The sequence below is a fragment of the Ostrea edulis genome, chromosome 5, assembly GCF_947568905.1.
Source record: "Ostrea edulis chromosome 5, xbOstEdul1.1, whole genome shotgun sequence".
Lineage (NCBI taxonomy): Eukaryota > Metazoa > Mollusca > Bivalvia > Ostreida > Ostreidae > Ostrea > Ostrea edulis.
In genome coordinates this window covers 42,817,250-42,840,733 of record NC_079168.1, presented here as the reverse complement: position 1 = coordinate 42,840,733, position 23,484 = coordinate 42,817,250, and the positions used below count along the sequence as shown (strand labels likewise).

At 35.1% G+C, this 23,484-nt stretch overlaps 2 protein-coding genes across 7 annotated transcripts in view; both read left to right on the top strand.

The window, feature by feature from the left end:
• Positions 1–8,935: 8,935 nt before the first annotated feature.
• On the top strand, positions 8,936–15,364 carry LOC130054955 (ATP-dependent DNA helicase RecQ-like). The gene is made up of 2 exons (XM_056166085.1): positions 8,936–9,230; positions 15,342–15,364. The coding sequence occupies exons 1-2, from the start codon at positions 8,936–8,938 to the stop codon at positions 15,362–15,364; spliced, it is 318 nt and encodes a 105-aa protein (XP_056022060.1).
• A 2,326-nt stretch (positions 15,365–17,690) lies between these two features.
• LOC125652343 (uncharacterized) overlaps positions 17,691–23,484 on the top strand; it is a 61,955-nt gene continuing 56,161 nt past the window's right edge. For 2 of the 6 annotated variants that reach the window (XM_048881488.2, XM_056164509.1), the window contains exon 1: positions 17,691–17,874. The gene's annotated coding sequence lies outside the window, so the exon portion shown is untranslated. The remainder of the gene's footprint in view (positions 17,875–23,484) is intronic. The other 4 variants (XM_056164511.1, XM_056164510.1, XM_056164516.1 and 1 more) reach the window with 4 other exon arrangements.

Genomic DNA, 23,484 nt, shown 5'->3' with positions numbered 1-23,484 from the left:
GAATTAAAAGTTTCATGTACAACATAAGTTCTTCTTCAATTGAATTAGTAACACTTTGTAGGCCAATAATGCCTTTCTCTTGTAAAAAATATTCAAGATCGTTAATATACAAAGCAAAGTTGTAGAGTAGTGAAAGTTCTACGCGATCATCAAGCGATCAAGCAACCTCGTCTGAAATGATAGACATTCCTGTTGGAATAGATTTCTCAATATCCCCTTATGCGTTTCCGTTCCATCTTTAACGATTGGTCTCCTAATTTTTCCTCCTTTTTTCTAGCACGATACTCCTTCATTCTCTCTTATTTTGATTTAATGCAAAGTAAGAATATCGGTTACAAACATCAATGCATAAACCCATTACACGACGATAAAACACAATTCTAACGGTTAATGGGACTGCGTTTCCTTTAACGCTATTATCCGCATCTACAACTTATTTGTCTCCTGCTAATTCTAGAAAAATACGCAAGACTATTTCACTAATCTACAGAACAACTGAAATTAAACAATGATCTTTGCCCTCTATTCATACATTTGATTTTTTTCGGCAAATATAAACTAGAAAGGCGACTTGTGGTTATACAATCACTACTGCAGATAATTTTGGGATATATTCTGGTCGAAAATGGTTCGAAGAAAAATATCCATACCAACATGTGATGTAAGAGGCTTTGCATGTACATAAAAGGAGTAAATTATGGTATGGATGATAAAAACAACTCTGATATTATTTGCATCTTTATAATAGATGGTAAGTATAGCTATTTAAATGCGTTTACGATATCATGTTGACGTCTCCGAATGAGTGATGTAAATCTCTCTCTCTCTCTCTCTTCTCTTTTCTCCCCATCTCTTCATCAGTCGCCCAATTGTTTCCGAGGAGGAGGGGCAATAAACACATTATCGATAGCAAACAAAAAATGTGTTCAAATTGATCTAAACACGGTCAATACATGAAGGGGAATTCTTTAATGAATTTAACTTAAGTTTTACACAATAAGTTTATCTATTTCTCCATCATTTACAATTCACATGCCTTTGTTTACATTAAAGCCAAAATGGAAATTACTAGTACTTTATTGACATTGCAACGCTGTACTTGAGTGAATTACGATATGTTTTGCTAAGATTGACTAAGCATGTTGCTTAGAAGTTTTATGCAACGGAACTTAAACATCTTACTTAACTAAGAATGTTCTTAAGAAATTTAAGTATGTACTTAAGAAAATTCTAGAATTTTTATGCATACGACTCCTGGTACCTGTATAAGACCTAAAATGAATCACGATCATCGCAAATTTATTCCTGGTAGAAGTACATGGGTTCGACAATGCTACTGCTTAAGTGTTGTAAGCTGCGAGGGGATATAAAGTTACGCATGCTAGATAGATTTGGTCAAGCTTCAGTGGCACCAACATTACTGAGTTGTGTATAGAATCCTGAGAGGTTTTTATATCGATAATTAAACCACACAGTAGATTGCACTGTGGATCGTTTATTGATGAACCCAGCATCTAAATGTACGAAAGCCTATTAGTATCATGTGAAAAATAAATAAGTAAAATCGCATTCCATTATATCGTAATTATGAAATAATTATCTCGAAGAGAAAAGATCTCGTAATTATGAGATAATTATCTCGTAATTACGAGAACATATGTGTATATTACGCCAAGGTGTGTAACCTATAAATAGTCTTTGAAATGTTTGATGTATATACTATAATTAGAGATTAATATCATTACAGTCGAATTTATACGTCTGTTTCTGTATTTTCAAAAGCAAAATATTGTCAGATCGACAGGTGCTTATTCTTGTTTTATAACAGAGGGTAGACATCCAATTCAATGTACAATACGTGTAATTGTCCTGCTTTTTAAAACCGGTGTGAAATCTGTATATAGAGACAATTGTTATATGACCCCTTCTACCGCCGACGATATGTGCCGACACAAAACCTCACCAATATCAAATGTACAATGTAATAACATCAGGTACTGATCCACATATTTCGAGTATGAATTTGACTTGTTGAAATAAGTTTGGATTTTTTTTTTTACAAAAACACAAATGCATGCAGTATATATATTTCTTTTTTTTTTTTTGATTGATGTCATCATATATCTTTAATGATCAAAACATTTCGTACTGGTCACTTGGATATTGAGTACACGTGAGAGAGAGAGAGAGAGAGAGTTAGAGTTATACGGTGTTAGTCATATGAATGTACATGCATGATACTAAGAAAGTAAAATCAAAACATGCATCTGTCGAAAAGGCGACCCCACAACCTCCAGTAAGAATAGTATTGGAATCGCACTAGAATTCCAAAGATTTATTTGCATAAAACAAATCAGCATCTAACCACACACAGGGCTCTACATTTACTTTTTCCGATTTGTCCATTCGGATAAGGGACAAAGATATTTAATTGTCAGAACTTCAACTTCACTTGTCCGAAAAATTTAACTTGAAAACTGTATTACTTAAAATATAGTTCATTATTATATCTGCTTGATTGAGTTTTGATCTTATTCACTTGATAAAAACAACAAACACATAAAACAAAATTTCATCTAGACTTCCTGTCTTGAATCAATGACAGAGAAAACAACAACAACGGAACATAAATGTCCACACGTGAAATTATCAACATCAAACATTTAATCAGTGTCACCCTCCCCTCTAAAATCAAATGGGTTGAATCGTGGTCTTTTGATTCTACCTGATCTCCACCATCTGTCAAGCACAGGTATGCTATTATATTCTTCAAATGGACACCCTTCAATGGAGATGTACATGAACATTCTCAGCATTGATGGTGCCAATGAGCTTCTCCAATCAGACTTTACTCGCTTCATGCATGGAAATCCTCTTTCAAAGGATGCTGAGGAAATTGGAAGGGCCAAGAGAGTCTCAACTAGCATGAGATAATTTTCAAATCTCTGTGCCAAATCTTTTGACTGAAAGTAATTTTCAATTTGTGTTGTTTTATGAGCATGGACATGGGTCTTGAAGGCCTTAATTTCATCTCCAACTACAGCAACATTACAATCTGCATTTTGCAGAGTAGCAACAAAATGCTGCATCAATAGGTTAAGTTGTTCTACGCCAAACAGAGCAAATTCCTCCCCAGTTCTGGAATATTCAGTTAGATCCAAGAGTGTTGCAGTTGCTCTCAAGATAGGGTCTTTTTCCATTGGTGCAAACCTTTTGTCAATAGCTTCAATCAAAACATTAATTGTTTCTTCTCTTTTTGCACTGTAGTTTTCTGCACAGTTAACATTCTGCAAGGTGATGTTGCGAAAAACATCTCCATTAATCTCCCCAGTAAATTTGCTAAGCTCTTCTCCATTTGTTTGTTTTAATTTACTGAGAGAGAAATGTAACACAGTGATATATTCTAAAAACTGTGATAGGATGGTGTTGTCTTTTTGTACTTTGAGACTCGTTTTGAGTACGTCCAGCATTAAGAAAGACATACAGGAATGTGTAGTCCTTCAGGTTTTTGCTGATATTGGTTGACTTCCCTTGGACTTCAGCATTTCCAATTCTTCCACCTCTAATGTGATCAAAGTGAGTGATAATTACTGGAAAGTTTTTCAAAATGATTGTAAGTGCTTTCTGCATGTGGGGTAACCACCGTCTTCTATGTAAATTTGTTGGTTTTAATACCGTTTCTTCTAAAGCATCTGCAATATCTCTCATTTCTCGTCAAGCCTTTGGTGAGTAATGGTACTGCGTGTATGTGTTTGTCAACACATCTTGGATGTCCTTCATAATGTTTTGACTTTTGATTGCATTATTTGCAGCTAACTCTAATATGTGGGCAATGCAGTGTACACTGACTAGAGGGGGGGGGACTTCATTTTTCAGTAATGCAGCAACACCACCCTTAGACCCTAGACTTACTGAGGCCCCATCTGAACCAAAGCCTACAAGATTGGATTTCCAGTCTGCTATTTCTGCTCTCTCAAATGATTTATCAATGCAATTCAAAATACCTTGTGCGTTTGCATTCTGAATGTCTTCAATGCTCAGGTAGTGGTTTTCTGGTGCTCTACCATTTACAAATCGTACATATATACAAGTTCATTTTCTGTTACTGGTGAATCTGTAGCTCCGTCAATCAGAATAGAATAAAATTTCTTCTCTGCAATCTTCTGCACTGATCTTTCATACATTTCTTAATAGATGTACTTTACAAACCTGGTTAAATATGATTACTATTGTGTTACAAAGAAATGCAAAAGTCAGTGCAGCATTTATGATTATATAATAAATAAATAAACAAGCAAAGCCACACAGGATTAGCAATGCTACTACAGTGTACATAAGTTGAAACATTAGAAATGATATATTAGTATATTATACAAGCTCTAATTAATAGAGCATGCATGATCAGTTAAGAATAGATAATATGATACTATATATATATAGGTAAGTAATTTTGTGTAAAATTAGTAGGGCTACCTTCTGCTAGCATTGTCTGATCTATAAAATCCCTCAACATCAAGGCCATTCTTTTCTTGCAATATAATAAGGGTTGGTTAGGATGTAAAGGGCATTTCCTCTTTGCATACAAAGTAAGCAGTGTTGAAACGCTTTTTAATTTGCTCCTCAAAATAGCTGTCCATTCAACTATTGGGCCTACCAGATTGCTGCCTTGGGTTTCTTTACTCTTTAATTTTACTGCCTGTCTTTCAGCACATTTTATGTGTGCTTGATTTTTCCAGTGAAAGCTCAAAGTGTCTTTCCTGAATGCATTTGTTCCACTAAACATAGAACATAATTTATAAGCGGTGACTTTGTTGTTACGGCAAATTTCGCAAAACATTTTGGCATCAGGTTCGCCCTCTGATGTTCCTCTTTCAGCCTTTTCATACACTAAACCTGGATACTCATCTATCCGTGATACTTGAAATTTCTTTTCATATTCCTTTTTCTTTTCTGTTTTATCTTTAGTTTCTTGGTCTTTCTTACGTTACCGTGTTTGCTCGATGTGAATCCAAACTTCGTAAGATCCATGGATGCCTCTTTACAAAATACAGAGGGATAATTCATACCCTCAAGTAGGACCCGGAGTCACCCGAAAGTAATTGTAATTAAAAGATTTATTTAGCGCCCTATCAACATTAGTTCTCTAAAGCGCTTTACAAATGTAAGAGAAAAGATAATATAAAATCGATGTGCACATACAAGTGAATAAAATATTCATAATGTCAGAATTGAAATACACAATTATTATTATTAATATATAGCGCCTAATGTAATGATACACGTACCCTAATAACATATAAAACAATTTAAAACAACCCTTAGGAATAATTAAATACATAGAAAGGACATAAGTATAATAACAAACTACAGTTCAAATAGCAACTGAAGTTTTTTTGCTACGTATGTAAAAAAAAAAAAAAAAAATCACAAATTAAAAGCTAATCTAAAAAGATGCATTTCGAGGTCCACTTTAAAACTAGACAGTGAAGTACATTGTCTGGGTTTAAAAGACAGAGGGTTCCAGAGCCTCGATGCGGCCTTATCCAAACGTCGATCCCCATATGTTTTCGTACGTGTCCTGGGCACCTGGAGAAGATGCAGAGATTCGAATCTTAGTGATCGTGTGGGATTGTAAACTGTAAGGATATCCTTTATGTAAACTGGAGATACGTTGTTGAGAGATTTGAAAGTATGAAGAAGGATCTTATATTGAATTCTGTATCCTACTTGGAGCCAGTGAATCCAGTAGTTCTTATATCTCGAAATAAATGCGCGTAATGATAAATACAAGTAAAACTCTTTATCTGTTAGAAAAGTGTGAATATGCCTACTTTCTGCATGACTTTGTCATTGTCGAAGCACACATATTTCGGCAGGTAGACATGCTCCAGTTTACATTCTGTTATGAATCCTTTTATTAGATCTGTCTACATTTCTGTGTTTTCTCATGTATATACTCTTATTATGATTATCAAATTATATTTCTTTTCCTGACAGAGTGGTTATTGTTTTAATGCTTACAGATAAATAAATTTCATTATTATATAGAACTAAAGAAATATGCTTTAGTGGGACCATATCGATGTAGGGGGAATTGTTCCCAACCTGTTGATTAATGGTTCTACAAAGGTTACCCGTGGTCACCATTATAATATAATGATCATATAATGGTTACCACTGGTCACCCATTAATGTAATGGTCGTATAATGTTACCTCTGGTCACCATTGATGTAATGGTCGTATAATGTTACCTCTGGTCACCATTGATGTAATGGTCGTATAATGTTACCTCTGGTCACCCTTTGATGTAATGGTCGTATAAGGTTACCTCTGGTCACCCTTTGATGTAATGGTCGTATAAGGTTACCTCTGGTCACCCATTGATGTAATGGTCGTATAATGTTACCTCTGGTCACCATTAATGTAATGGTCGTATAATGTTACCTCTGGTCACCATTGATGTAATGGTCGTATAATGTTACCTCTGGTCACCATTAATGTAATGGTCGTATAATGTTACCTCTGGTCACCATTGATGTAATGGTCGTATAATGTTACCTCTGGTCACCATTGATGTAATGGTCGTATAATGTTACCTCTGGTCACCCTTTGATGTAATGGTCGTATAAGGTTACCTCTGGTCACCCTTTGATGTAATGGTCGTATAATGTTACCTCTGGTCACCCATTGATGTAATGGTCGTATAAGGTTACCTCTGGTCACCCTTTGATGTAATGGTCGTATAAGGTTACCTCTGGTCACCCTTTGATGTAATGGTCGTATAATGTTACCTCTGGTCACCATTAATGTAATGGTCGTATAATGTTACCTCTGGTCACCATTGATGTAATGGTCGTATAATGTTACCTCTGGTCACCCTTTGATGTAATGGTCGTATAAGGTTACCTCTGGTCACCCTTTGATGTAATGGTCGTATAATGTTACCTCTGGTCACCCATTGATGTAATGGTCGTATAAGGTTACCTCTGGTCACCCTTTGATGTAATGGTCGTATAAGGTTACCTCTGGTCACCTATTAATGTAATGGTCGTATAATGTTACCTCTGGTCACCCTTTGATGTAATGGTCGTATAATGTTACCACTGGTCACCCATTAATGTAATGGTCGTATAAGGTTACCTCTGGTCACCCTTTGATGTAATGGTCGTATAATGTTACCTCTGGTCACCATTGATGTAAATATCACATAACGTTACATGTGGTCACCTATTAATCTAACGGTCATATACGGGTTACTTCTGATCACCTATTGATGTAATATTCATATAAGGGCTACCTCTGATCACTCATTGATGTAATGGTCATATAAATGTAAGGGTTTCCTCTGGTCATCCATTGATGTAAATGCCATATAAGGGTTACCTCTGGTCACCCGTTGATGTAAATATCATATAAGGTTTACCTCTGGTCACCCTTTGATGCAATGGTCATATAAGGATTTCCTCTGGTCACCCATTGATGTAAACACTATTCAAGGGTTACCTCTGATCACTCTTTGATGTGGTGGTCATAGAAAGGTTCTCTGGTCACCCATTAATGTAATGGTCATACAGTGTATATATGTAAGGGTTTCCTCTGGTCACCCATTGATGTAAATGTCATATAAGGGTTAACTATGGTCACTCAATTATGTAAATGCCATATTAGGTTACTTTGGTCATTCTTTGATGTGTAAATGTCATATATGGGTTTCCTCTGGTCATTCTTTGATGTAAATGTCATATAAGGGTGTCCTCTGGTCACCCATTGATGTAATAGTCATGCAAGGCTTACCTCTGGTCACCATTGACAAAATTGATAGAAAGCTGCCCTGAGGTAACCGACATTTCTGTGTATGGATGATCTTAGGTCAACCTTGTTCATATTTCTGCTATTTCAAATACATATAGCCAAGTAACAGGTAGAGTGACCACATGAGCAATCTTCTGCTACATGTATGTCCGAAATCCATACTTCCCGTTATCTCCTATACACATCTTAGAGGGACGCCTTATATATGTTATATTTTCTATTTACAACAATTCTAATGAACAATTACAACGTCAAACCATAACATAATTTAGAAAAATTACCCATGGACCATCTGTAGATAAATTTGGACAACACTTACTTCGGTTTGGTGAAACTATGCCCAGTACATAAGAAGATTTATAAACGAATAGACAAATGATCAAAAAAGCTAATTTGATTCTTTGCCTCAGGTGAGCTAAACATTTCACCTTGATACTGTTGTAGCATCATAAAATATAATCCACCGTAACATAATTTTCATGTCTGAAATCTATAGGTGACCAGAGGTCACTCTCTAGCTGCAACACTATCTAATGATTATCTGTAAATAAATTACAAATAAATAAAAGGGTTATATTCCTCCAAGTTCAATTTCACTGCATTGTATATATTATAAGCTAGGTTCATATCACATTCTCGTATTTGTGAAAATCTGGGGAATGCAGATAACATAGAATAATCATTTTCAAAATTATGCTATTTTTGCTCAAAAATGATGACGTGTAAATTATACAATAATGACTTGCTTAATATTCATTTTCCTTTGGTAGTATGCAATACACAGACTCTGCATTGTATTTTTACTTCTATGTTGGACTATTTTTGTAGCGTAGTAAACTGTGTAGAAAATAGGGTGGCCCGGTATCATACTAAAATGGGGTGACCCTGGGTCGTACTTGAGGGTACAAATTCTCCTTCTCCTTACAAAATTGAAAGTAGTCAATCTAATTAAAATTAGATCCTTTGATCCGCTCATCTACTATCGCTACACAAGGATCTAACAACTCTCCATAAGAGGTCATCTCAGATTGAACTTTGTTGAGAAAATAGCACCCAATCAAATTCTAATCTCTTGACCAATCAGAATATCGCATCTAAACTACTGTTCGGGAGTGTGAAAAAATGGCGGCGCCTACAATCGACAACATTGTCGAAGAACTATTACCGGATTTTGGCGTGAACGCTCTGAAACCGGAACAGAAGGAAATAATTAGCAATATTACAAAGAAGAAAGATTGCATTGCTGTCTTGCCAACTGGGTTTGGAAAGTCGTTGCCATTCCAGGTTTACGCTGCAGCTCAGAAACGAACTAGTCGTGAGGCTGGACATGTACTCGTATGTTCGCCATTGATAGGCCTGATGAAGGACCAGACCAAAAAGCTGTCTCGTATCAGTTACTTAAGCGTTGGCTACAAAGGTAATACTCATGATACGACTAAATGTATAGTTTCAGCTTCGAAAGCTTCTTCCATGTCGCAGTACCGTTTCGATCAACTTCTTTTATTAGAAATGAAAACCCGCATAGACAACAAATATTACATAAACTATATATCCTGCGTGGTGTGGACGGCGAGGCTGGTATGGCCGCAGCCATTTTACTTGTTTATATATACGTTCGGAAGACGTCGTTTCCGAGAATATACAATCGCACCGACGATTCTCAAGCCGATCGCTGATTGGTCAATGCAAAAGTTCAATCTGAGATGACCTCTTATGGAGAGTTGTTAGATCCTTGTGTAGCGATAGTAGATGAGCGGATCAAAGGATCTAATTTTAATTAGATTGGAAAGTAGTATGCAATAAGTGAACACCGATCCCGATCGAGTGTGACTCAGTTAGTTTTACATAGCGATTGATATCGGGATCGAAGTTCATTTTTCATGCATTGTTTCCGACTTTGAACTACCGATAAATTCACCAATCGTTCTTTTTTGCCGAGTTGCAACGAAGTTGAACTCGGCTATTGGTTTGGTGATGCGTGCGGACGGTTTGGCGTCAACAATTGGTTTCCAGACGATAACTCGAAGAAAAGTTTACAATCTAATCAATTGAAACTTTGATATATTGTTGGGTACCAGATAAGGAAGACCCCTATTAATTTTGGAGAAAAATGGTCAAAGGTCAAGGTCACAGTGACCGAAAATAGAATAAAAATTTCTGAAAAATTTGGTTTCCGGATAACTCAGAAAATTTAAATCCAAATCAAATGATACTTAAATATATTGTTATGTACCAAGTAAGGAAGACCCCTATTGATTTTGGAGAAAATAGGTCAAAGGTCAAGGTGACCGAAAATAGATTTAAAATAAAAAAAAATTTGGTTTCAGGAAGATAACTCGAAAATTTTTAATTTGAATCAAATGAAACTTGGATATATTGTTGGATATCAGCAAAGCAAGGCCCCTGTTGATTTTGGAGAAAAAAGGTCAAAGGTCTAGGTCACAGTGACCGAAAATAGATTGAAAACTTCAGACAAATATGGTTTCTGGACAGTAACTTAAAAAGTTTAAAACTGAATCAAATGAAACTTGGTTATATTGTTGGATAGCAGGTCAGGAAGACCCCCCATTGGTTTCGGAGAAAAAAGGTCAAGGTCACAGTCCTGAAAAAAGATTGAAAATTTTAGAAATATCTGGATCTGCATGATAACTCTAAAAGTTTAAATCCGAATCAATTGAAATTTGGAGGTATGGTTGGGTGGGTAAGGTATCAGGTAAGGAAGACCACTATAGATTTTGGAGAAAATAGATAAAAGGTCAAACTAGATTGTTGATACTAGGTAGGGAAGACTATTGATTTTCGGGAAATCAACCGAAATGTCAACCGAGAATAAAAGAAATCCTGTACTGGTATGTTATGAATTTATTACATTATATCCAACAATTAGTTCTTCACAATTATAAATATGCCGCATCATTCCTGACTTCACAATGTATCCCATGCAACTCGGCTCATGCACCTCTGGATGCATATATTGATTATATTATTATTTGGAGACTTCTTTACATAAAAAAAGCACTTGTCCAATCAGACAAGTGCCCATCAATATTCACTTGTCACAATTTTTTCCCACTGGCACCGGACAAGCGTTAATGTCGAGCCCTGACATCTCTTCCCATCTATCGCATCCGGCGACAATATATTCCAATGTACCATTGTATCCGACAACAGTATGTACCTTGATGTAAAAATATGCCTTGTCGCCGCCGATAATATGTGCCGACAGACGACAATATGTACTGCGAGGGTACGTGCATATCATCACCGAGGACGTTATGTGTTGAACGATATTATGTACCGCCACAGTCAGTGTGCACTCAGCGCCGAAACTACAAGTCTTGAACTTTCAAATACAGTCACACTAAGCATTATGATCGTTTAACTTTATTATTAGTTCATATGATTGTGAAACTTATAAAAGTTAATTAATTTATTGTGCAGAAGCTTACAATAATAAACCATCGTTTCCTTTCCTTTACATTTTGAATATATGAATAAACTTTCACTCAATAACTTAAAGGGAAAGGCAGCCCAAAAAGTTTTTACATGATAAATGATAGGATTAATTATATGATAAAGATTTGCCCTACTATTCTTTTGATATACAGCCTAGATAAACTTCAGTACTAATTCTAAAACGTTAAGAGGCTGTCATGATGCGGAACTCTTGTATATCAAAAATTTTGACGTCACACCGTCTATTCCGGTTTTGATGAGATCAAAGATGTGCATGTGGTAGATTTAACAAATACATTGTAAATAGGTGGACGCCTTCCTGTCAAGTAGTTAATTACACTAATGCGAAGGAAAGATGTGACCCCCCCCCCCCCAGAAATTCCTGACCCAACAAAGTTATTCGTTATTCCAAAAGAAAATACTATGTAAACTGTGGATCCTTCATTTGCGTAATGACAAGTTGAGGTTTGAGACATTTACATGTATGAAGAAACGAGTACCATCTGACTGGTATGCGACTTGACTGAACGTCTTCTTTTCTTAAATTCTTCTTGCGAAAGAACGGGCTCAAATCTATACGGCTCCAAACTTATCTGTTCGTGACTTGTCATGTTTACAGTGCAGCTGATTAAATAAACCGGAACCGACAGTGTGACGTAATAAATTAAACTTCAATGGCCGCTCTCTTAGCGGCGGGTAATTTGTAATATAAGATAGATTAATATTGATTTAATTGTTAAGCAAGGATTTTTGTTGTTAAAGACTGTCATTTACGATATCGGTAAATAATACTTTATTCATAAAGGCAACAATGTGGTTAGGGTTGCCTTTCCCTTTATTTTTCTAACTATTCTAATGGTTTACTTTGTTAAATTTTGATGGTCTGCATTGTTAACTTTCTAACTATTCTGATGGTCTACTTTGTTAACTTTCTAACTATTCTAATGGTCTACTTTGTTAACTTTCTAACTATTCTGATGGTCTACTTTGTTAACTTCCTAACTATTCTAATGGTCTGCTTTATTAACTTTCTAACTATTCTAATGGTCTATTTTGTTAACTTTCTAACTATTCTAATGGTCTACTTTGTTAACTTTCTAACTATTCTGATGGTCTACTTTGCATGCTTCAGTTAACTTTCTAGTTATTCTAATGGTCTACTTTGCATACTTTGATCGATATTTAAAACAGCATTTAATAAACAACGACGGAAAGAGAAAAGGAGAGCTTTTATATGAAAGATATCGCTTGACCAATATTTATATATTTATTCGTAATTTCGAGATGATTATCTCGCAATTACGAGATCTTTTCTTGCAATTACGAGATCTTTACTCGTAATTCGAGAAAATTATCTTGAAATTACGAGATCTTTATTCGCAATTTCGAAATAATTATCTTGTAATTACGAGATCTTTCTCGTAATTTCGAGATAATTCTCTTGAAATTTCGGGATCTTTTCTCGTAATTTCGATATAATTCTATCGTAATTACAAGATACATGAGTGGAATGTGAATTTATTTTTTTATATGTCACTAATAGGCTTTCGTGATAATGAAAGGTGAAGATAATACAATTCAATTTCGGGGTTGCAATTTATTATAGAATCATAAGTTTATGAAGCCACTAATAATGGATAAACCATTTTCTATGTTTCCGGAAACTAAACTTGTACATACAGCATGTACATGTATTATATTATATAAACGTGAGTATCAACACGGCGTCATGATCAATAACCTTGGGAACTTGGATACCATAAACTGAAATTTTTAGCATTGACATTTGATTTAAGATTGCTTAGATTTACTGTTGTAAACGAATAGGCTATTGAATAAATGTGTGAAACTAACATTCCTCATTGAGTGAAACTAACATTCCTCAATGTGTGAAACTAACCTTTCTCATTATGTGAAACTAACATTTCTCATTATGTGAAACTAACATTCCTATTATGTGAAACCAACATTTCTCATTATGTGAAACTAACATTCCTCATTATGTGAAACTAACATTCCTCAATGTGTGAAACTAACATTCCAGGTCAATGTGTGAAACTAACATTCCTTATCGTGTGAAACTAACATTCCTCGTTGCATTCCTCATTGATTTAGCATCGACCAAGACCACCTACACCCACCTAAACGTTTCGGGAGAACTTTAACCAACTAATTATTCCAAACAAAAGTATTCCCCCACAGGATATTGCCAGCAACTGATTATTCCAAAAACGTATTCCCCACAGGATTTTGTCAACAACTGATTATCCCAAACAAAAGTATTCCCCACAGGATTGTGTCAAACTGGATTCCGTTTCAGGTCATGAAAGTGTCAGGCATACTGTTCTGAATGTTAGATATCCGAAATGGGAAAGGGTGTCATCCTGACAGCGAAATATGTCCGATTATAATTTGAGATTACATGCACGGAACCAGATTTTTTTCCCCTTGGAATAGGGGTCTAACATTTTAACAATCAAAAGTCCATGATAATAGACAAAATTATGCATATTTGACCACTAGGTGTGGGCTTCCGAATCCCAAGTCCCCACTTTGAATAAAAATGTCATCCAGTTAAATGTGTACCGTATACCATTTAATAGACAGGTTTGTTATAGAAATCGATTATTTCTGGTGACTTGGCGCTCTTTATTATCGTTATAAAAAGGCAACAAAGGCTTAGTAAGTCTACCTAAATTCTCCTTTAAAACCCATTCATTCCTGATCTAACAATCGATAACAAACAATACGACACATTATATGAAATTATCAATGACACGAGGCACCTTTAATGTTTGCCCTACATACTAGTTGGATTAATTTGATTTGAAAATCATTCGCTAAAAGGAGAGGCGTATAAGACCTGCCGATTTCCTCAATCTGAACAAGAAAGATTTGAAATTTTCAAATACAAAATAATGATAAACGTCTTCAACAAAAGCATTTTTGTTTGTCCGTATGGTAACCATGATAGATGCAGGGTTTCAAATTCAGTAACTTTATGTTTTGTGTACAAAACTTGAGTATTTACAGTGCTAGTTTGTATACACGATAGATATTTAGAATAAATAAATTAATCAATATTTAATTAAGTTATGAAAACGGAACCACGATCCATTATGGGTAAAAATTAGATTTTTTTCAATGAATTATCATCATTTCATTTACATCATCACAGTATACGAATTATTCAACACGTTGGCTCGACGCTCAGTATGTTGTGCAGTACTAATATTTTTATCGACTGAAAAGGTGTTCGAATCTCACAGGAATTCTTATTCTATTGGTATAAAGCTTCTCTTTAATTAAAGATTTTATTAGAATTTTTTTCAATGTATAGAGGAATGATTTCCTCAATAGTATGAGTGCGGATTACATGTAAGACTGTAAATGTAATACCGGTGCATGGTTGTGTGGTTTGTAAAAAAAAAAAAAAAAAAAAAAAAAAAAACTAGAGGAAAATAGACTAGAGTTTATCGTTATTGCTAAATGACAATGTACAGATGCATTCTGAAATACGTCTACATATTGTAGAACAAATGCAGACTTCGAGTAGGTAGAGAACAGAATAATAACATACAGTGACTCTAGAGGTCCAGGAACAGGCACGAACTGAGGGTACTAGCTACTGCACTCTTCCCATAGTACTAATATGAAAGTCTCTTTGAAGAAGTGCGATATTTTAGTCAAATAAAACCTCTCAGGAATATACCAACTACTGCACGACCTAAACATTGTATGAAGTTCCGTGTTATTACTTCAAAGGGTACATTTGTGTGGCAAAAACATTTCAGAAAATGTGAACATAGACATCAGCATAACTGTCTATCAATGACCTCTAAACCATGTCATGTACGATGTCCTATTGAAATAAAATTACACAATTTACAATTCAATCCACTGCTACAATGTACATGAACGTAAAATTTATCTTTGGACATCGGTATATTAAAATCAGTTTGGATTATCTACCCTTAGAAGACAGCTGGTGTTCTACGCTTTGTACGCCTCTCTTCTTTTAACGCTTTTTAGTTGCCATCGTGTCATTCTAATGACCACATGATTAAAACAGGTTCTGTTGAATCACATGACTGAACATAGAAACAGGTATTCGAATGGAAAACCTTGAATAAGCTAATTAATCCATTCATTATTGTGACCAAGTAGAAATTGATTTCTTCCTTATTCATTCCTCAAACGAAAAGAATTACATTATCACACTACCATTCTTGTCTCAAAATAGAACATTAAGTACAGGATCTTTTAATGATGATTGATCCCTTTACAATACTGTATCACAGATTTTATTTTCATGAAGCAATTCAAGTATACATATAATTTTGTTTGTGCAGCATTGGTTACTTTTGTATTATTTAAGAGGAACCCGAAGAAGTATCATAACATGTGCATCTGTTAACTGCCAAATTTTCATTAACAATCAAGATAAAAAGCTAATGTGACTCTGTGAAACCCTTTCATCTGAAAGAACGAACATAACTACACAAATATTTAACAATATTTACAGAAAATAGACATGTGGAACGGGTTTCTATTTAAGACAGGAAGAGGGTTCTTATTTTTTTTTTCTAAACCCAAAGATCAAAGAAAGCAAATTTGGAGATTTTTTGTTAAAACATTCTTGTGTTTCATACCTACTTTTTATGTCTAATTCTAATTTTTTTTATGTCTAATTCTAATTTCTCATTTCAAGGAAAGTACACCTCAGAAATACGCAACAGCTTCTAAATACATGTACCATTGAACTCTGTTGCGAAAAATCATTAATATTGAAGTGAAACAAAATCCATTCTGTTTGTAAATTTTAGCATTCTTCGATTTGAAAATTTTCTGATTTTATTACATGCAACAACACGATATATTCAATTATGATACTCTGCAAAAGCACGTGATTAACAGAACACGCATGTGAGTAAACGAGGTCTGTTACTAAAAAGTGAAACTACAAACACCAAGAAGCATAATCACGGAGAGATCGTTTTACTTCCATGCTTTTTCTTTTGTTTTAGGTCACCTGACTATTGCTCTGCGTCCGTCGTGCGTTTATGTACACCTGAATATTGTTAACTTCTTGATAACTACCATTCCAATTCTTTTCAAATTTGGTATGACGTATCTTTGGGACAAGAGGGATATAAATTATCAAGTACAGGACTCTTGCACCCCTAGAACTTTAAGAGCGGGGCAAAAGCTGCCAAATATTGACCCATGGTTACCAGTCTTACAACCGCACATCTGTAAGAAAAAACCAAAGGCATAGTTATGTAGAGCAGGCAAACCTCTACCATAATTATGAATTTCGTGATCTCCGGGGTAGAGATCTGACTACAGGGTGGGGTCAAACTTGGCATATAATGTTGATAGGTAAAACATTTTGATAAAATATTCTTTAATGTTATTGATGAAAAGTGAAGATAACTAACAGTGATCAATCTTATAAAGAATACAAAATGAGCGGTAGAGCAAACACAGACCGCTGGACACCCCGTAGGCGGTATCAGGTGCCTAGGAGGAGTAAGAAGTCCCTGGTGATCGGTCACACCCTCCATTTGTAACATACGAAATACCGGACCACTGTGCAATAGACATAGACGTGGAAAAAATCTTATATTTGCACCGAAGATTTCATTTCCAATTGATTTCACAGCAGTGATGAGAAATGCGAACAATTAAATATTTTGAAATGCTTTTAAAGAGGTTATGCCATATTGCTTGTTGCAAACATTGATACCCATGTTAAATCACAATCGTTCTAACCAGGGATGAAATTCAAAGTCGGTCAAATCACCGACTTAAGGATATATCGAACAATATATTTACGTGTACATGTATGTGAAAACAATTGCCAATATTTGATTGGAAAAAGGTGGGATAAGCGAGGGTTGGGTTTTCCATTCATATATAAGGGATAATACCATTGTTATTCTAACTACAAGAATGTCGAAATGAATTATGCAACAATATTTTATATCTGTGTGTGTGTGAATGTGCGTGCGTGCGTTTCTGCTTCAGTTGTATGAAGGCTATTCGTCGCAGTGTACAGTGTAGTTCTCTGCTATCATAGAAAACACACATAACTGTAAGCTGTTTACAAATATTTAACTCAAGAAGGTTTACATAGGATCTTTTTTCAGTATTTGATCGATATATTAACTTCAATACCCATTACAGGCGATAAATGAGTCGACATTTGTTACTTGAATTCCTACTTTAAGAAGTTAAATTTCGTATTTACAAGTGTTAAGATTATATAATCCACTCCATATGCCCTAGTTCAAATCCGTAAAAATCAATATACCCTGTGTTACATGTTCAAGAAATATCTCGAATCGTAACATGAGCTCTAGAGCATCCCTATTTCTATTTCATTCCTTTTCTTGCGAAAATTAACCATTAGTGGATAAACCAAATCCCCATTTCACTTGTTGTTAAGACGTGCAGGTTATTCATTGAAAATTAAACTTTAATTTATTTTAGTCGGCCAGGGCCTTCGGTAGATAAGAACATTCTTTGATCACGCTCATGTTCGGGAGAAATGCACCAGTAGGATGGTTTTTATTTTCTTTGAAGACGCTTCATCGGGTAAGGTACGTGAAACTTATGAATAAATTATTGTTCTAAATTGTTGTCAATTAACGTGCTTAACTAAATGAATCGTAAAGATTGTGTTATTGATTGACGTAGCTGTGTCAGATTAATGTAGAAAATTCCTTTATCTGTAAATAGTATCACGAAACCTTTTCTCAGTTTATACATGTATATCCTTAAATGAATGTAAACATTGGTATCACCCAAGGGAATTGCATTCACCTACCATTGTGTTACATTTCAATGGTATTAATGTTTTATGTTTTATACCATTCCTTCAAAAGTCTTTAAAATGGAAGTCCATTGAGGTGTGTGTACGTGTGTGTGTGTGTGTGTGTGAATATATTGAACGAAAAGACTGAAATACCAAAGGACAGAACTGAAATCACCTACGCGTAAGTCTTTAGATATGACATTTCTTATCAATCGTTCTGGGACTGTCATCTAAGCGACAACAAATTAGTATTGAGAAAAGGTACACGCCTTTAAGAGCTAAAAGTCTAGGATTAACCATTTGGGTGAGGTGTGGGGCTGTTTATTTAGAAATGCCTTTCTTTTTAAAGTTTATTAGGAATATATGTATATACATGCATACATAACTAATATAAGTTCTGAGAATCATAATCTACATATTATTGATTCTTAGACAAATGCATTTATACATTTTTCTTATCTTACACAGTTCTGTCTCAGTTTTAAAACTGTACCAAATTAAACGCATGAATTATCTTATATTCTGTAAGGTCAGTGCATGCGTCCTGATTTTAAGATTATGTCCCTCTAGCACATTTATTATCAAAATTTTACGGAAAAGATTATAATTTAGTTTATTGTCAACTCCATGGATTCAATAGGTGTTGTGTTTATATGTGATCCGTTTTATCAAATACAGTATACAGCAATGTTATCAGTTCTTCTTTTCATTTTTTTTTTCTATTTACCCATCGATACGTAATTCCTACTTGAACGCCGTCTATCGACACCCGGGATTTAGTTTGACAAATTGACCCTCCTCTGTTTGCTTACAGAGTATATCTGCCCTTATCAAAATGGACTGTATCGAAAGGAGACTAACGCATGTGTAGGTTTTCAATGAATTGATGGAAAGCGTGTCAAGGGGGTGTAATAAACACAAAGAGATTATTATCCTCTTCCTAATACCTAATAGCATAACTTAAATTTGAAAATTTGAATTTTATAATTAGATTTGTGAGTGTACTTGCGAATCCTCATTCGGAACGTATCGTGGTATGGCGATTGTTGTCTGTCAGTTCGTCCACATGTTATACTCTTGGGTTATCACAGATTTAAATAAAGAATCTGAACTGAAACTTGTTGTGTGCCTTCGTAGTGGAAAACTAAAGACCATGATCAACTTCTGGTACGATTTACCTCACTATTAGAAAAAGTTATGGGTGGCAGGGGACAGTTTCTTTGGTTTTGAAACATGTGGATAGGGGGTATACACCAAAGTCAGATTATGACAGACTAATGAAAAATCATATTTCCCTTTTATGTCAATACTTGTATTTCATATTAGTGTAGTTAATAAATTATGACCCTAAATTACATGTAATCTATAAATACTGGTGCTGGTGCACAAAACATGCTCTGAGCAGGTTCCCCTTTTTTGCTTTGATTTTCCCTCATTTGGGCTAATCCGCACCACCCCCACACCATCACAGTACCAAACATGGGGATTTAGACACTGTGCACAATCAAGAACACTATCTGCCCTTCTCAAAAATCTACCTCTCATATGGGGCCATCCACCTTCCCTCACAGCTACAGACCTTTTGCTAGACCCTGCATGTTTTCACCGGAATTTCTTCAGCAACTGACCACGTGTCTTAGTTTCGTATTTGCACCCATCTATATGCTAGGAATCATGGTGACACCTACATGTTGTATATCAACATTTTTACTAAGCACTCAGCTACATTTGACATGCATCCTAAAATTATTGTATACATTTTTACACATGTAATATCACTTCAAATACAGGGTAATTCCATTTTTTGAAAAAGTTGACCGGACCTATAGTGCGAAACTGTCCCCTGCTACCTATGACCCTTTTATGCGGAATTAGATTGTTTATACAATGTAGTGGATACATGAATGATATGTTTAATTCAACAACACTCACAGATTACAAGGTGTTTGTATGGATGTTGAACACGTGCATATTGCTTGAAATTTATTTTCTTTAATTTTTGTGGTAACAGCAGTTTATTGAACTTATCCAATTCTTGGGAAATTTCTGTGTAACTTAAAACGAATTGTATGGATTGTGATTTTTTTTCATGCATAAAGTCAATATTTAGGAGTTTTCTGTACAGCGCCATCAAAATCCTCCCACAGATCTTAAGGTTCCACACAATGTTTAGAAGGATATTGCAGGTGTGTATATTGCTTGTATTTTGATTATCTATATTCATGAAAACAGCAGAATATTGAGCTCATAATTTTTTTAGGGCGAAGTTCGCTTTGTGACGAGCTCGCTCCAATTATTATAAATACACACGTGATTTGCTCTTCATCAGCTGAAACATTATGTGGATTAGAATACCTTGTGAATTATATGCAATTCTACGGTTATTGCAAAGATCAAAGGAATGCTGCGGTCATTATTCTACGATATACCTTCATACGTATTAACTGATTATGAGAAAATTGACAACACATATCGCTTGCACCTCGAGTTTTGCTAATGCAACAATAAAGTCGATGACTGGTAATTCAAAAATTCTATAATCATAAAATTCAATCAATAAATGTTGTGATATACAAATATTTCATGTAGTGGAGGGTAACATTAAAAATTTTCACTCCGAGAAAATCATTGTCAACCGAGGCGTAGCCGAGGATAATTGTTTCTCGAGGGGTGAAAATTTTCAATGTTCCCTTCAACTACATGCAATATTTGTTTTATTATACTGAATGTTATATAAACAACAAAGCAGAAAAACTTACGTCTGTTGATAGTCATGCGATATTTTGTATATCGATGCGGGTATTCATATCACAAACGTTCAAACGACGTTCTCTAACAATCTACGACGAACCGTACGCGCATAAATTTGACGCATGTGATAATTTTTAAAATATCACCCGTTGTCAAGTACCGTTACCCGTTGCTAGATACTATCACCCTGTACGGCCTGCTTTTTGTTCTCAGAGGATAACAATACGGTTTTACAAATGCTTATCGACCAATCAGATTCAAATATTTTACATAAAAGTACATGTATAATAAAAAGACTTACGTCTGTTGACATTTGATCAATCACTGTCGTGTAATACATGTATTTTGTATATCGTTGCGGTATTCGCGTTTATTACAAACGCTCAAACGACGTCCTCTAACAATCTACGGCGAACCGTACACGCATCAATTTGACGCATGTGATAATTTTTATATCACTCGTTGTCAAATACTGTTACCCGTTGCTAGATACTATCACCCCAGAGCGCGTGCTTTCTGTTATCGGAGGCTAACAATATGTTTTTTCAATTGCCTCTCGACCAATCAAATTCGAGTATTTTACATGAAAGTATTAAACATATTCATAGATGACCGAAGAACATTTGTCATTCAGTATAAACCAATCGTCTGCATGCCCAGAACGATATACATGTAAACATGGCGATGCACAGACAAGTTTTTCTTGAACTGTATTCAAAGCAATTGGTATTATATAAATATTGCATGTAGTTGAGGGTAACATTGAAAATTTTCACCCCGAGAAAACCATTGTCAACCGAGGCGTAGAAATAATTGAAATGTTTTCAAAATAGTTTTAGAATACCCCTACCATTTCACCTTTTTCGTGAGCAAAAAAACAAGGAAGGCCGTTTCGGAAACTGTCATGACGTCACAGTGACCTAATTCGTAGCTATATCAAACTCCCCGTCGAGGCCTCATCTACGTGTACGAATAGATCTTTCCCGGCTGACGCTGTACAGAAACAGATTCGTATATTGTGAGTCCGCGATTCTCACACGGGCAAATAACACTAAAGAAGTAGTTCATAGTTAAAGCTTGAAAATATTGACATTAAAAGTATGGATTTTATTTTACACATAAAATGATCAAAAGATCACAAAAATAGGGAGTTATTTATAGTGTAAAGTAATGAACTTCTACAGTGACGTCACTCAGTGTACGCGGCTGCGTGGTTTTGTAGTTCCTATGAAATTCCTATCCCATAATGCCTAACTGGAAGAGTTTGGTTTGTGAGCAAAGGAACTCTGGTGGAAGTTTGGTAGCTATATATGAAAACGATCGGTTGTATATTTCTGAGCCGTAGTAGAAATAAAGTTCTTGTTTTTGTGTATGTTGCCGGATAACATCCTTGGTATTGAAATATTGTTTGAGGCTAACGCCTCGAGCGGCTTATATATTTCAAAACAACATTTCTCGACCTCGGTGGTTCTCCTGCAATATACACGAAAACGCGATCTTTCTCCTGCTTTGAAAAAAAAATATTGAATCACGGATTGCGTATATTGCAAGTTCACTTAAGTTCTGCTACCGATTATATAGCGCTTCGAAATATATTATTTCACTATACACCAATTTTTCGTCAAGTTATCACCGAATATACATACGAACTTACTGGAAGCATCACAAGTAGATTGTTATGGCGTGCTAATTTTTTGTGAGTATTCAAACAATCTTTCATACGTCGATCATTATCTAAACATAATTATTCACTTTTTAATAATTTCTTTCTTGGAAACTTGACATCGTCTGCTGTCAACAAATTGAACAAGCGAACTGTCATTGCTGTACATACATGTATAGAAGCCGGAAGGTAACAAGAACAGAGTAGCGTATATCTATAACCAGACAAGTCTTCTCATTCCTTTCGTTTTGCAACTGTTGATAATTGCTTGATTTGAAAGGGGAAAACAGCGAAGCTAACTATGACGTCACACTACACTGTTTGCATATATCACAAGTACCTGAAGTATGGATCTCATGCAATCGCACACTCTCGGGCCTTTTCGGCAAGCGGAAAAACAACTTCGAATGTACAAGTATTACGATAGTCTCCATTTTATATCAAATAAGAATACGACAATAAAAAATTATTTAATGGTTTTTTTTATCACAACAAATATTTGCTAGAAACGTTAAGATGTACCCCATAGTATGTCTAAAACATGTTAATAATCACTAATTAATGACATTCACCAATGTTGGAAGATTTGTACTTCCGGTGAACGCAATACATTTGAGTCGCTTTTCCTGAGTTTCCGGAAAGACCCGAGAAGTTTCGATTGGGATTTTATATACATGTAACTCCCTCCCTCTATCCAATGAAAAAATATAGAATTAATAATTTATCCAAAATATGTGATTTAATTAAACTGTTCTGCATAGCCAGTTTCTACTTTCTGTAAGCACTTGTGAGATAGTATATAAAATATGTGTAAAGGTGCGCAACAAACTAATGTAAACAATCAGGGGTCTACCCGCTTCAAGATCGATTCACAAGGTATAAACCAACTTCACCGAAGGAATTTCAGCAAACATCTCATCAGGCTAATGTAGTTCTACTTGTGTTTTTCTTTCGAATTCCATGCCATCAGTTTTATTTATC

What these genes read in the sequence shown, in the direction of transcription:
- LOC130054955 (XM_056166085.1), top strand. Translation starts at nt 8,936, where the DNA reads ATGGCGGCGCCTACAATCGACAACATTGTCGAAGAACTATTACCGGAT. An exon ending in CTTAAGCGTTGGCTACAAAG is followed by an intron (nt 9,231 to 15,341) that starts GTAATACTCATG and finishes TGATTAAAACAG; the next exon opens with GTTCTGTTGAATCACATGAC.